Below are 16,313 nucleotides of genomic sequence, written 5' to 3'. Positions count from 1 at the left end.
CATTCAGTTTTCTTATAAATAGTTGAAAACCAGTGCAAGTTTCTAAACCAGCCTTCCAAATGTTTTATTACCAGGAAGTGCTTCTTCCTTTTACATTTATGATGATAAAATTACCATAGCCTTAAGCACATTTTTTTGTTTGTTTGTTTACTTTGAAGTGAATAATATCCCATCAAAGTGTATGCTTAAACAAGTTCTCTGTATACAGTTGGGCCAAATGATATTGCCAAAAATGCAGTAAAAATAAATGCACATTGACCAGTTAACAAAAGATCTCGAGCTCAGAAATCTGGTTTATAAAGAAATTATTTGTTCAGAGCTGCTGCACTGTTTACTTAAGTTTTGAGGAATTTTGCAGTGTAATTTTACACAACTGACATTTCAAGTATTTGAGTAAAGAGGAGCAACTGATTGGTGTTGTCTGTTTGATACTGAACATCTCTCTGCCTTACAATTTACTGCTAAAGTAAAAAACCATCACAGATCAACTGTAAAGCATTATACGCACAAATATGGTCCATGCTCAAGCTGATCTTACACATTTAGTCTCTCATCTTCAAAGCTTTTACCTGTTCATAAATGTACTTAAACAGTCTTTAAAGGGATAGTTCACCCAAAAATGTAAATTCTCTCATCATTTACTGACCCTCATTACCATCACAGATGTGTATGACTTTCTTCTGCAAAACACAAATGAAGATTTTTAGAAGAATATTTCAGCTCCGTAGGTCCTCACAATGCAAGTGAATGGTGACCAAAATGTTGAAGCTCAAAAAAAAATCACATAAATCAGCATAAAAGTAATCCATACGACTCCAGTCGTTTAATCCATGTCTTCTGAAGCAATATGATAGATGTGGTTGTTTTTTTTTTTGTTTGTTTTTTTTTCCCCTTTTTCTCCCAATTTGGAATGCCCAATTCCCAATGTGCTTTTAAGTCCTCGTGGTCACGTAGTGATTTGCCTCAGTCCGGGTGGCGGAGAACGAATCCCAGTTGCCTCCGCGTCTGAGACCGTCAACCCGCGCATCTTATCACGTGGCTTGTTGAGCACGTTGCCATGGAGACATAGCGCATGTGGAGGTTTCACGCCATCCACCGCGGCATCCACGCTCAATTCACCACGCGCCCCACCGAGAATGAACCATATTATAGCGACCACGAGGAGGTTACCCCATGTGACTCTACCCTCCCTAGCAACCGGGCCAATTTGGTTGCTTAGGAGACCTGGCTGGAGTCACTCAGCACGCCCTGGCATTCGAACTAGCGAACTCCAGGGGTGATAGCCAGGGTCTTTACCACCCCACTTTAACATTTTTGTGTTTTTGGTGATTCACATTCTTCATGCATATGCCCCCTACAGGACAGGGAGAAGAATTTCAAGCAAAAAATGACAAATGTTGATCTGTTTCTCACCCACACCTATCATATCGCTTCTGAAGATATTGATTTAACCACTGAAGTCTTATGGATTACTTTTATTTTTCCTTTATGTGATTTTTGGAGCTTCAAACATCTGGCCACCATTCACTTGCATTGTGAGGACCAACAGAGCTGAAATATTCTTCTAAAAATCTTAATTTGTGTTCAGCAGAAGAAAGAAAGTCATACACATCTGGGATGGCATGAGGGGGAGTAAATGATGAGAGAATTTTCATTTTTGGGTGAACTATCCCTTTAATAGCTACTGGCTGTGTATTTTGTCAGCATGATCTGGGTGTCCATTTCACGTCTGTGATCTCCGCTTACGATTCTGTCGACGGCCTTGGTCATGGATGTCCAATGGGGGTCAGGGGTAAGAAAGCCATCACACAGCCTCTGGTACACCAGACTGGAGTCAGACGCCACTGCACACAAGAGCATCGGAGCACATCTGGCCAATATACTTAGAATATACTTCTAAGTATAAGGCACTTTTTGACTGTATTTCAAAACTAAAATTTCTTTCAACCTTCTGAGGTGGATGACCAACACTTTCACTGATTCTTTGTGTAAAAAAAATAATAATTCTTACTAATTACATTAGTAAGAGTTTCAAGCCTTATGTGTGGAAAGTACCATAATCCAAATATGGGATTAGATTTATAAAGCAGGTATGAGAACTTGTGTCATCTTTAGTCGGGTCACAAAACACAAAGTGTGTATTGAAAAGAAGAGGCGGACCGATATTACGGTTTTACCGATTAATCAGTGTCGATAGTTGCTTTTTGGAACCATCGGTTACTGGCAAAAATCAATGCCAATAGTTGTCGATAGATTTTTTTTATTATTCCTGCGTGTTCCTCTGTAAGAACGGTTTGGTTCTACAGTATAACAGTGGCCTTAAAACTCTTCTACAAAAGCTTTTATCTGGGGAATATATAGACTATAAAAAGCTTAACTTGGTAAATAGCCTACTTAACTACAGAGCACTTTAATAAACAACATTTTCAACATAAGAGTCACCGGTGTGATTCAGGCCTGTTTATAGTTAAAGGAATGTTCCGGATTCAATACAAGTTCAGCTCAATCAATAGCATTTGTAGCATAATACTGATTGCCACAAAAAAAAAATATTGAAAAAAATATTTGCCCCTCCTTTAAAAAAACAGAAATTGAGGTTCCAGTGAGGCACTTACAATGGAAGTGAATGGGGGCCAATTTTTGAACGTTAAAGTACTCACCGTTTCAAAAGTTTAGCCTCAATATGTGTGTAAACACGATTTTAGTGTGATAAAATCACTTATTATTACTAACCTTTTCTGTGTAAAATTATAGCCAGTTTTACAACTTCGTTGTTGTAATGATGTAATGTCAACAAACCCTAAAATGACTGTAAAAATAACTTTACAGCTCAAATAATACACAAGTTTTCACAGACGAATTAATGTAAGTGCTTTTCTAAAAATATAAGCTTCACATTTCTTGGCCACCTTCACTTTCATTGTAAGTGTAGCCTCGGTTTTTGCCATTTTTAAAGAAAAGGAGGGACGAATCTAAATTAATATTTGTGGTAATCAATATTATGCCACAAATGCTGTCGACTGATCTTAACTTGTATTGAACCCAGAATATTCCTTTAAAAGTCGAGCTTTATGCACCAAATCTTCATTTTTTCTGCTTATTATTGTAATTTTGGTTGCACGATGAACTGGATCTGGGATTGTATTCATTTTAGACTCCTTCAGCCTTCCGATTAATAGGTCATCGGCCCACTACCTTAGTTAATGACGAGAGAATTTTCATTTTTGGGAGAACTATCCCTTTAAAAGTGTATCTAAAGATTGCGTCACCGATTACAATTTTGTTTTGTAATCAGTACCACAATACATTTCGGAAGTAGCTAAACTAGCAACACTGTGCATGTCACAGATTATCAGATGAGCAGCATGGCCTAATAAATCCTCATAACACTGTTATGTGTGTGGTAAATGTTGACTGTGTGAAGGCAGAGGTAGATCATCTGAAATGTGTCTCCCTCTTTCTCTCGAGCCTCCAGCAGGACTGCCTGTAACTCTGGACAGGGAAACATGAGCTCCTGTTTGTTACCAGCACTGTTGATTTCCTCACCTTCAGCCAGGTCCATGTACAGCAGGAAGGCAGCATATACTTGAGCACTGTCACCTACATCTAGACGCATCAGGTCTTGGTGCTAAAAAAAGACTCTGTGGTCCAGATATGTAGCGCATGAGTTTAGTTTCACACGCGGGTGCTGCTGGATCCAGTTCAGTGGATCTGCTCGATTAGCTTCGTCCATCATAATATTCATTGATCCTCCTGTTGTTTTCCATTAAACTTATCTTATTTCATCAATACATTTTAATAAACAACGTTTATCAATTTAACACGTGGTCGTGAAATCCGTCTGCAGTCTGAATCTGCAAAATTATGAGTCCTACTACAGTGAAGGTTTAGCTTATAAATATTGATTTATCCCTTATGAATATTAATTACGCCACACTGACGCTGTTTTATAGCGTCCATGTAGCCAAGTTAATATTCATGAGGAGAATTACGTCCGTTGATTCGCCAGCTGACTTATATTTACATAACGTTTACTTTGTAGGAATCAGTGAGCTGTAATGGGCTAATGTCATGTAACCTCATTAATATCCATAAACCAAGCCTTTACAATAGTAGCCCTGAACATCATCCGTCCCAAGAAGTCTGCGGGATTGTTATGGATCTCCATTTAAATGCTTCCGTGTAGGAAATGCCACAGTATTTAAATAGGGGCATACACCGAAACACTAATTTGTCGAGGAATCTTTTTTTCTTTCTTTATTTTGTAATTCAACTGTTTGGCATTTCCATTATGAGGCTGTACATTTATACTCTATAAATTATAATCACTAACTGCTCAAAAATAATTTTAAGGACCTCTTGGAGTCACCCAGAGGTAGCACATGTCAATAAAACACATAAATAGGCTACAACAAAATCCATAAATGTTCCATAAAATGTTTTATTCACCTTGCAAAAGCATTAAGTGCTTGAAAATGCAATCAAATGAACATTGACAGTAATAATAACATAAATACTATGTTTTGTTTTAATCCACTTTTCTCCCCAATTTGGAATGTGGTGGTGCGGTTACTCACCTCAATCCAGGAGGTGGAGGACAAGTCTCAGTTGCCTCTGCTTCTGAGACAGTCAATCCATGCATTTTATCACATGGCTCGCTGTGCATGACAATGCGGAGACTCACAGCATGTGGAGGCTCATGCTACTCTCCGCGATCCACACACAACTTTGAGAGCGAGAACCACTAATCACGACCACGAGGAGGTTACCCCATGTGACTCTACTCTCCCTAGCAACCGGGCCAATTTGTTTACTTAGGAGACCTGGCTGGAGTCACTCACAGTGGCGGATTTAGGCATGGGGAACTTGGGCAGTTGGCCAGGGCGGCGTCTTGCAGGGGGGGCGGCACGAGGCACCCACACAGACCACTCCGGTCAACAACTTCGGGGGCGTGTTGAAGCGGGTTTCGCCAGGGCGCCATACAAGCTAGAACCGCTACTGGTCACTCAGCACACCCTGGATTCAAACTCGCGACTCCAGGGGTGGTAGTCAGCCTCAATACTCTCTGAGCTACCCAGGCCCCACATAATTACTATGTTTAAATAAATAATATGTTAAATATTTAATATAAAAATAGATACGACTACTTACTGTACAACATATAAACAATGGTCCACATATACAGTATAACTTTTATATTAGATATATTTCAGATTTCAAGTTGCTTAGCATTTCTCTTTGGTACAGCTGTAATGTTTCAAAAGCTAATATTTTTTTAACACACTTGTGTTTTCAATTTTAATCAACAAACAGTTGGGGATCCTTGATCCAAGTCTCCCGCCCATGTTTTAAAAGTCAAAAGACTTTTTTCCTGCATGCAGGAAAGGAGTAAATGTAAAAATGCACATTGTGGTACAAATAAAATTCTTTAGACATAAAAATGGTCATAAATTACATTCAAATGACTGTAAACTTCTTATACTCAATGTAAATCATAAAAAGAAAAAGAAAAAAAAACTGAAAAAGTGTGAATATCATATAGTATGTATATCTCAATATGTTAGATATCAGGGAGGCAAACTCATGAGAAGTGAAAAAGGTGAGAAACTCATAGCAGGTGTTTCAGATGTATATTTTCAATTGGTTTGTTTGTAGTATTTAAAGCTTTAAATGTTTAAGCTTAAACTATACTCTTTCAAGTGATTTTAATAAGAAAAATGTAGAACACTTTACCAAAACATTTTGTGCAAATTAGCTTCAGAAAAGGTGATTTTAGCTGAAAGGTGAGTAGTTTGCATCCCTGAGATATGACCATTTGAAAATCTTCAGGAATTTTACAGCTGATACCTGTATCTCCACTTTACTGGATTTAACTTTCATCATCTGAAACCAAAACAAAGATGCACAGTGTTTTATGCAACATTAACTATATTAGCTGAAGCATCACCACGACTATAAAAGAAAGCAGTAACTTTCTCTGTATACAGTTCATAGTTAAAAATACAAGCCCAAAAGCTTACCGCTTCCTCTTCTGTAAGTAAAACTTCACAAGCCAATGCACAGCAAAAGGCCACATAACAGCCAGTGCTACAGAGCATGGGGACATGTCTAATGGCCACCAGGGTAAACTCTGAAGAACAGAAAATAGATACATATATTTACTACTTGCTGTTATTATAAAGTCCATGGCAGTCCATATTTTTAAACTTCATATAAACAGACCTTTTTTGGTGATTTTGACTGCCAACTTTCAAGATGAATGATTTCAGCCTAAAACAAAACACATAAATAAAAGATTGTATTAATGACAGATGTCCAGATAAATTGACTTCATTGGCATTATACAGTATATGATATAGGACCTCTGGTCAAAAGTCGGCTTATAAGTTTACTAAGATCCACTCAGGGGCCCTATTTTAAGATAATCACAGCTCTATGCTTTTAGTCATAAGCGCAAAGTCAGTGGGTATGGCCATGATGTTTTGGTATTTTCGTGCAAGCATGCGCTAAGTCTAGGCATAAATGGGTTTGGCGAAATCGCCAAGCAACGCGCAAATGGGCTAGGCCAAGCGCAATTTAATTCTGAGGTTTTCTCCGGTTATTCTACCATCTGCGTCCTATTATATTATCCATTCCCTGTCAAGCACCAGCGATATAAACAAAGACAGCACATTCATAAGAATTTGGTAGTGTAAATGGACTGTATGCAATGAATTACAACAATTGAAAATTATGTTATTTTGTGCATTATCTGCATCGTTGTTGAATGTCAGGCGTATTTCTATGACAGTGACGCTCCTTTCATACGCATGGAAAATGTGGTTCTCGTCAGGATATGAATGTACGCTCCGTTAATTTATAGAGAATGTAAGTATTATAAATAATTGTATTCTTCTGACACACAAATCATGGCTTGTATTAACAGTGATTGTATCAGCATGCACTTCACTTCTACCGGTTGATTTCCAACAGTTAGATTCTTTTTAAATTAATAAACGAAAATATTATACCAAAATGATTTCTAAATTCAAATTACACTTCAAATGAAACGAAAATATAATCAAAATAACGGAGTGGTAAAAAAAATCATACCAAATCCAAACATTTTATTCTCTCCAACTTCTCTCACCGACACCTTTTGCAGTGACTTAAAAATCACTTGACAGGGCCATAACCGCAATATACATTGAGGGGGACAAGTCCCCACCAATAATCAGATATGGCCAAATTGTCCTCCCAATAACTGATATCCTTGTTGCTGTTCTGCTGCAGTCTATTATGCGCTGCTGTATAATTGTCATTAAGTTGTTGCAGGAATATCATAATGGTTTAAAAAAAGTTTAATTTTTACCATGCACAGTAGTCTAACACCACTCGTCAATGTCATTTGAGACAGCCAATCAAATCGATGAAGGCGGGAATCGAATTTAAGAAGCTGAGCGGGAACCTCGTGGATTATTTCAGCGCCACGCATCAGCAAGCAGTTCAGGTTAAGAGTGTCATGTGAGATGTCAGTACATAACTAAACATGCAATATTTTACCACTGTTTTATGATTATAATGTTGTACCAACCGTAATAATTTCCAAGGGTGCAAACTATTCTCCATTTTGTGAAATTCCCCGTTTTAAATTGAAAATATGTCACGTACAGTATGTGATTCGGATGTCATTAATAACTGTGAATGTGAAAACATTAACGGAGCCGTTTTCAGCACATCAGGCTTAAGATAAAGCGTGAATGTGTGTATATTGTAAAGGAACTGAATGAATGTGGTTATCTGGAATTTTAGAAAATTCTCTTGATATTGTCTAAGAAAATGATTGATAAAACACAAAGTAGAGTGTTATCACCCTCAGATTAAAACTAGAACATGTAAGATCTGTGATTTGTGGCTTCAGTTGAGTTTTTAGGTTGTGACAAGGACAGTGTCATTTATTTTTAATGCAAATATTATTAGGTAATTATAAGATTTCCTAAATCATTTCTTTGTCTTTAATTCTGAGTTTTGTACAGCATTTCTTAAGTCTTCTTTTAAAAGAGACCATTTTATTTTGAGGATGAGCCACCAGTTAAAGGAGTAGTTCACCTAAAAATGGAAAATGTACTTTTACTCACTCATTTACTCACCCTTATGTTGTTCAAAACCCATATGCTGTTACTTTTCCTTGGAACATAAATATAGATATTTTAATATCATATTAATCATATTTATCATATTAATAATAATTGAAAAATAAACCATGACCTCTAGATACTTTAACACAAATATAATAATTTTTTGTTTCATAAAAAGTCTACGACAGTGATTGTCAGGGACTTAATTTGATGTTCCACTCTATTTTCAGAGTTTGGACATTAGCTTTATCACCACCAGCTGGGGGAATTTCCAAACTGCAAATGCAGGAAAGTTTAGACTTTGTGCTGAGTTAAACACAATGCGTTATCTCTCAGGAAAATAGCAAATTGCACTTCATTAACATACAATACACCCACAGCTTGCGCGCGTACACCCACAGATAGAGCAAACACTCCCACCCATGCCCACTTGTGCTTACGCTGGCACGAAAATTGTGATTAGAATTAGTGCTTTCATGAATATTGGAAAAGAAGTTAAGCATGGTCATAGCGCATAGTGCTGCACTTTGCAAACTCACAAAAATAGAGCCCAGGGTCTTAATAGAGGTATTAAAGGTTTTTTTATTGTATAATTTACTCCATAAATTGTTAACCATCATTACGCCACTTTATTTTAAGACCCTTGCAGAAGGATTGAATATGAGGATGCGGTCTGAATTACACTGCACAGTTACAGTAGTCAAGTGTCTTACTTGTGATGCTGTCAGAACTTCCAGTGCGGTCAATCTTTGCAGCACATCCTGCATATTGTCCTGTAACTGTGACAGTGTCATGGCAATCTGGGTGTTCAATGCCTTTTTGTCCTTGATTCCTTTTGTCTCCCAGTGTTCACCATCTCCTTGGCACCTGTGTTCCGATAAAATAACATATTCAGTTGGAGTGTTACTTACCAATAACTCACTACGTTTACATGGACACAAGAAAACGGCTCATTACAAGAAAGTGGCATTCCCATATACATGCACTGTATACATGCGGCTCGGTCAGTAAGCAGCTTCCCACAGCAATGTAATTTCCCTGTGACATTTGGGTAAATAACAAACATGGCATCCGAGGAAGACTTCACTATTTTATTCCTTGTTGCTTCACTTTATTTCCATATATTCCAGAGTTGTTGCTGTGTTTGTTTCCTACACTTTCTATTGCAACCTGCAATAAAACTGTGCTGCAATGGGGCTTCTCTCTTACGTAAAACTCCGGGATTCCCCCAGTGTACGAGCACATATACAGAACATGAGGGAGAGACGATATTTTACATTGGTGTGTATAAATTGGCTTTTTCCTGATGTACTTCTAGAAATGTCAATTCTTTTCTGGACTCCATCCTATGATTTTTGTTATCCGGTCTGTTCACGCACATGCAGACTCCTCACTGTTTGTTGAGTTTATTTGGAGTCCTGCAGCAACACTACACCTACACCTATCCTTATCCCTAAACCTAACCCTAACCTTAACCCAACCCCTATATCTAACCCTATCCACAAAGATTAAAAAATGAATATTTTGTAAATTATATTCCACAATGTAAAAGTTCTATTGAAAATAATCATACCGCCATATCACTACGTGGTGACAGTGAGGTTAAATGTGATAAAAAATGAAGAGGAGAATAAGCTAGCTCTATGCTAAGCTAATAAGCTAACCGATTAGCTTGTGAGCTTACTGGAGAAAACAGAACATAGAAATGTTTAATTTCACCAGTTATACCTTCGGTTTAATAATATGACGTCACATGTAATTTGTAAGTTATTTTTTGTTATATTTACGCAGTAAAAACAACACGAATCATACAGTGATTGCATAGGATTTTAATAGTTCTTTTAGCCAATAGAATCACTTTATGATCCAAGGGGGGCATTGCTTGGAGTGGGCATGTCCAGTAGTGGGTGTTCCCTGTCGTCTTGCAGGACACAGACAGATCCAACGAAATAACGAAATCATCCGTTTGTTTCCCAAACATAAGTAGCCTTATAATGGTGTTACAAGAGCACAAGGTGTTTTGCTAGGTGGTTGCTAAGGTATTATATTAAAGGCTAAGTCTCTATGATATTCTGATCCCTCGATAAGTCTCAGGTCCCTCCTTCAGTGTAAGTATATGAGATTTTTTTCATCCACCAGGTTAAAATCGTCAGTTCACTTGTAAAAGTAGTATTACCATAGTAATATCTCCTCAACAAACCATTCAGTGTGAGGGTTATGTACTGAAGTTCAATACTGATGGCTAAGGGTTTGATGCGTGCCTTACTACCACTAATTAGTCGTAGAAGAAATTATTTCCCAGTCAAAGTATATACGAGTATTCCCTTGCATTCTAAGTTTATACAAATGCTGGTAGAAAATAGGCCATCGCATTATTGCTTGATGACATCATGGTGTTCAAGATTGTTCAAACACTGACTCAAGCCCCACCTCGTCTTCTTCTGTGTGGCAAGGTTCTGTCATTTCCAAATGCCAGTGGGTGGGGGAGTGGGGGTGTAACTCCCTGTGGTTTTCCATCCTGACTCCCACACTGTGGCTCTCTGTTTCCCCCTTGTTGCTCCTGCATCTTGGCTTCAGCCACACTCATGCCTGCCAAATGTACCCTGGGAACTCCTGAACCCTGGGGAGAGCATCACATACTCCCATTTATATTGCTCTGAAATGATATGGCAAAGAAATACATTTCTTCCTTTATACCTCTCTCTCTTTCACTCTGGGAAATGTCACATAGTGCACTTGCCATCAATTGGTTGACTCAAGTAGATGTCATTTAACTTTGAATAGTCAATGTCTGTGCCAAGTCATACTTTGTGTTTTGCCAGGAATCACACAACACTTCCAAAGTTCTGGTGGTGTATTATGCATCATTCTTGAATGACCTTATAGCAAGATGGATTTGATGGATTCAACCCAGCTCATAAATCGCGTAATGTCTTCTTGTTTCAAGGGTTTGTCTGAATCTTTTGAAAACTTTGGGTCAATAATCATAGATTCTATGATTATTAAAATCTTGTCTCTTTAAGTACAAGACTATGAAATCATTAAAGACCCTATTCCAGTTTTTTCAATGGCTTTGGCTCAATTCTCGATTGAGAATTATTTTTTTTTCAAAACATTAAGTTCAAATCTCTGAACAATTAGTTTCTTGTTCACACCAGATTTTAATTTCTTATTCATTTAAGCAAATTGCACGTGTTTTGGCACATGTGTGCAAAAGAGTATGTACAGTTGTCTACAATGTGCACAATTAAATGCACATGGCTTGCTGATCAAAACTGATGAGTTGATTCTCAGTGAAATTGTCAAACTCTTCACAACTTCTAAACATTCTTTCATCGTGTGAGCCATCACATGTAAAATGATCCAATTAATTATTAAAATCTGTCAGACATACATGTATATTCCTTTTTTTTTTTTTTTTTTTTTGCATGGATGTCATTTTGTGGCAATTTTCTGTTCACTATATAAGACTTTACATGTAAGAAATGTGGACATGAAAATGGGAGTTTTCTGTTTACATGTAACACACTGCTACAAAAATACATTTACTGGATACATACAAATGTGCATATCCTTTTTCTGTGTACTAGAGTTGTGTACAGTATTGACTTATCCCAGTAAACTTTTACCTACTGTTGAAATCAGTATTTTTAAAAACATTCAGCTAGACAAAACTGACACTCTTGTATAGTACAGTAAGCAGTCAGTGTCAACAAAAAAGTAGAACAAAAATTGAATTTGTATATAACAAACATTTTCAGGGTTGACTGCCATGATGAAAAAACATCTAAACATTTTGACCAGTACAGCTCACACGATGACAAAAAAACTTTCATTTTGGTGGCATTGGCCAATTTGCCAAATTGGTAATGTGAAAGCTGTCAAAGCGCACCACGGTACCAAACCCAAGACTACCTATAGGAGGTGGTCTGAGTTCGGCTGCAATGGAACTTTAGCGCAATTCGCGTGAATGTGAAAGCAACTCGGACTCGGGTGCACACTCGTTCAGGAAGTAAAGTAACCTGCGCATGCGTTTTAGCCGATGACGACATCATTAGTTTTGACAACACAGGAGGATCCACACATTCCTGAAAGTCCCAAAAAATTAATGACACCACAATGACATACAAGTACAATCAACACTATAAATACTATCTATCTATCTATACACCTTATAAATACTATATATAAATACTATTATAGGTTATAAATATAGGGTATAATAGGAGATGACAGTGGCGATAACTTCACCCTGGACACGAGCATAAGCGTGCAGTGTAAACAAAGATGCAAATGAATTCCTTGCAATCAGCTGTCTTCTCAAAAAACGCTGTTTGCGTGCAGCAGCAAGCCGCCTTCCCCTGGACATCTGATGAGTTACGCCATGAAGGGCACATATACGCAGTTGTTGTTCACTCTGCTGTGTATAATGGCACCAAAATAACAAAAAAACAAAAAGTATAATGAGTCGCGTTGTGTTCTCCATGCGTGTTTGTGATGACGTAAGATGAACGCAAATGGACCGAGGTTCGATAAAATCAAGTGAGTGTGAAACCAGACCAAAGCTGCGGGGGGGCACCGGGAACAATCGCACTCGGAATTGGACTGCAGCAAACGTCCCCAGTGTGAAAGCCCCCTAAAAGTATATTCCTAAAAGTAGACATAAACTTTCAGCAAATGTACTGCAAATGTACAGTCTATCTCTTCTGAGAAAACTGACAAAAGATATTGATGCCTCATCTTCCACTCATGGGCATATCCAAATGTTTGCCCAATAAAATGCTGTAGAATGACAACTTCCTTACATACTTGTTTCAGTTGAAAATATGTAAAAACAGGAAGGAAAACTGAGCTTGTCAAGCACCTTCAAGGGGCCTGTAGAATTAATTCAGGAACCAATAGAGACTGTACCTTCTCTTGTGTTACTGGCTGTTCCATTGATTCGCTGTTCGTCTCATCATCCTGATCATACGCTGTTCGTCGTTGGTGAGAATGTTGTCATCTGTATTGATTATGATGTCATCAAAAAAAAATTTTTTATATAGCCAACTTATAAAAGACACTTTGATCATTTTATCTGTGCTTTGGTTTTAAAACCTGAATCTGATATCCAATTTTAGTCAAAACTATTGGTACTGTCGTGTGACTAAAAAGCATTCAACCTTGAGCTCATTTAAAAGGGACATAAAAGGAAACGATTTTGCCATAAAGTACATCTTAGAAACCAAGTTTAAGGGCCTCTGTCATAAATCATCTCTGATCTCTGATCAGCTTCCATCTTATCTGAACTGATCTTACACACAGAAGACTAAAATATTAAATTAAGTCAGAGATGTAATTTATGAATGAAATACCATTGGGGTAGTTGTTGGATTGGCAGAACTCTGGAGGCTTTGTGGTGGGCTCTCTGCTGTATGCCAGTTCCTCCTCTTCTTCCTCAGTGTTCAGAGAGCTGTGAGTGTCACTGGTCGAGGAAGATGTGCTTTCATTAAACAAAGGTAAACCTCCTCTGCCTTCTGCCAGAGTCCTCGAGTCTACAGAATAGAAATGAATAGATTAGAATAAAATAGAATGCGACAGAACAGAACAACAGAACAGAATATGAATTGAGAATTCAGAATATGAATTTAATAGAATATGACAGAATAGAATAATAGAATATAATAGAAAAAATATGAGAACAGAACCACAGAATATATGTCAGAATAGAATAGAATAGAATAGAATAGAATACAGTATAACAACAGAACAGAATATGTCAGAATAGAATAGAATAGAAAAATATGACAGAACAGAAAAACAGAATATGACAGAATCAAATAATAGAATAGAACAACAGAACAGAATATGATGGAATAGAATAGAGTAATAAAGGACAGGATAAAACATTTAATCAGGTTGAAACTCTGGTTTATTGTATACTGGGGCAGCTTTTTATCTTGCAAATGAATTAATATTTTAAAAGCAACACCGCTGTTGTTTTTGAACCTTTGCTGTTCTCTTCCATCTCCATGTCATCTTCTATATTCTCATCAGAACTTTCACTCTCATCCCCTTTGTCTTCCTCAGCACCGCCATCACTGTCCTCTTTTTCTTTTTTTTTTCTTTTTTTTTTATTATTCATCAAAACACAACATTTTTCATTAAAGGGGCTCAGACAAGGACATATTTTATAATTAAGGAAGAGTCTTTCTTCATAATATGATTATTCTGAAATAGTAGAATTTTGGAATGGTTTGCTATGTGCCAAAATATTTCAGTATTGTCTTTAAAGATGTGTAATTACTGCACCCTAGCATCACCAAATGCAAAAATAATAATTGTTTCAAACAGGTTTTCTGAATACTCCCCATCCCATAAAGTCAGATAGTACCAGAATAATTCTCTCTGCATATTAAGCTGGCATACAAGAAAGTATTTTAACATTGAAAAAGTTACACACATCAACTTTAACAACTATTTCCCTTTTTTTTTAATTATTTTTATTTTTTTTATTTAATTGACTTGAGTTCAAGGTTTACATTCTTAGAGTAAAATAATGATGTCCTTGAGTAAAAAATGTATTGTACAAGCTATGTTTGAAAATGGAAACTTGAAAGGGGAATAGTAAAAGGAAGAAAGAGATTGATAGGATCTTTTTAAGGAGTATTATCTGTGAATAACTTTGCCGGTCTTCTGGGCACTACTTCTTCCTCATCCTCAGCTATCTCATAATATGGGTCAAGAGCATCCGTTAATTCTTCCATCCTGTCTGTGACTGGAAGGGTCTCTATTATCTATGATAAACATTTGATATGTTAATGAACTTTGCTATTGATACCTCAATGTGTCAGGGCTTCCTCTCTGCATTCTTTAAAGCTTCCTACCAGCTGTATTTCTTGAACATATTCCATCATGGCTTGATCCTTTGATATGTTTCCTAAGGCTTTCCATTTCTCCCTGCAAAGAACATACAGTATGTGACTTGGTTTAACACATACGTTCTGCCACTGCTCATGAGACTTAATGCCATTTCAATGCTATTCTTTTAACAATTACAAATAAAATATCATCATGTCTTTTTAACAGAATAAAGAATAAAACTGATATCAAAATGCAGTCTCGTACTCTACTTCGCAGTAGTCATATCTGATAAATCATTCAAGAGCCAATGGATACTATTTACCATTTAGCTTTACCAACAGGATCCCAAGAATTGGGTTTTAGGGTGTTACATGGTCCTGCTGTGGCTTGTTTGTAGTAACTGTAGAACAGTACAAGCATGTCATCTGAAATGTGTGGAATGAATAAAGATTCATCAATATATAACATACAGTGTATGAATCGATAGACAGACAGACAGACAGATAGATGATAGACAGACAGACAGATAGACAGATGTGGATGGACGGACAGACGGACAGACAGACAGACAGATAGATGTGGATGGACGGATGGACGGACGGACATACAGACAGACAGATAGACAGATGTGGATGGACGGATGGACGGACGTATAGACAGACAGACCGAACAACAGACAGACAGACACTTAGATAGATAGATGACACCTGTAATGCTGGAGGAATTACCATCTTCAGGTAAACTTCTGATCACTTTAACCGCCGCTTCAAATCTCCTCTGGATAGATTTCGGATCACCCATTGCCTTTCGTGTCATGGACAGAAAAAAATCAATAAACGACGACAAAAAACACATTTAAGAGTTCATAATTTACAGATACATTTAAACAGTTGTGATGTTGCAATACTTTACTTAATTCGTTTAATATAAACAGATTAATTAACCTTTCTAGACATATTGAGTAAACACCTAAACATCTCAAATTCCCCAAATCCGCACCTAGTTATATATATATAACTTATATTTACTTTAATTTATATTTAATAAAAGTAATCGCAAGGCTGTTACATTCTGAGACAAAACATAAATAATTAAATATCTTTGTTATTTAGTTTTTTTTTATTTTTGTCTTTGGTGCATAAGAAACATACACCCTAAAAATAGTAATTTGAAACAAAGTAAAATGGGGAAAAAAACATTTTAATATTATTAATTTAATTTTGTTTAAAAGTACACAACTCAGTGCTGATGAAATTTTTTTTATGAAATAAAAATTCGTAAATCTTAAAAATAGGCAAAATATTTTTTGAATGTATTACAGTGATACAGTATAATCATATTATTACTTACTAT

The 16,313-nt window shown here is 36.8% G+C and overlaps 1 protein-coding gene and 1 pseudogene across 1 annotated transcript; both read right to left on the bottom strand.

Moving 5' to 3' along the window:
• Positions 1-90: 90 nt before the first annotated feature.
• LOC127440588 (tRNA-splicing endonuclease subunit Sen15-like) lies at positions 91-5,880 on the bottom strand (annotated as a pseudogene).
• LOC127440587 (acyl-CoA-binding domain-containing protein 5-B-like) lies at positions 4,433-15,828 on the bottom strand. The gene is made up of 14 exons (XM_051697268.1): positions 15,668-15,828; positions 15,283-15,385; positions 14,984-15,056; positions 14,781-14,893; positions 14,106-14,221; positions 13,472-13,651; positions 13,029-13,090; positions 10,548-10,737; positions 9,782-9,800; positions 8,831-8,984; positions 6,223-6,270; positions 6,021-6,130; positions 5,848-5,883; positions 4,433-5,092 (listed from the first exon to the last, which is right to left on the bottom strand). Exons 1-13 carry the CDS (start codon positions 15,813-15,815, stop codon positions 5,880-5,882), a joined length of 1,320 nt encoding a protein of 439 aa, XP_051553228.1. The 5' UTR covers positions 15,816-15,828; the 3' UTR covers positions 4,433-5,092; positions 5,848-5,879.
• Between the last annotated feature and the right edge of the window lie 485 nt (positions 15,829-16,313).

Source organism: Myxocyprinus asiaticus, chromosome 5 (assembly GCF_019703515.2).
Source record: "Myxocyprinus asiaticus isolate MX2 ecotype Aquarium Trade chromosome 5, UBuf_Myxa_2, whole genome shotgun sequence".
Classification (NCBI taxonomy): domain Eukaryota; kingdom Metazoa; phylum Chordata; class Actinopteri; order Cypriniformes; family Catostomidae; genus Myxocyprinus; species Myxocyprinus asiaticus.
This window is presented reverse-complemented; position numbering and strand designations above follow the sequence as displayed.

What these genes read in the sequence shown, in the direction of transcription:
- LOC127440587 (XM_051697268.1), bottom strand. Translation starts at nt 15,815, where the DNA reads ATGTGTTTTTTGTCGTCGTTTATTGATTTTTTTCTGTCCATGACACGA. An exon ending in TAATTCCTCCAGCATTACAG is followed by an intron (nt 15,386 to 15,667) that starts GTGTCATCTATC and finishes CACACATTTCAG; the next exon opens with ATGACATGCTTGTACTGTTC. An exon ending in AGCCAGTAACACAAGAGAAG is followed by an intron (nt 10,738 to 13,028) that starts GTACAGTCTCTA and finishes TGCTCTCCCCAG; the next exon opens with GGTTCAGGAGTTCCCAGGGT.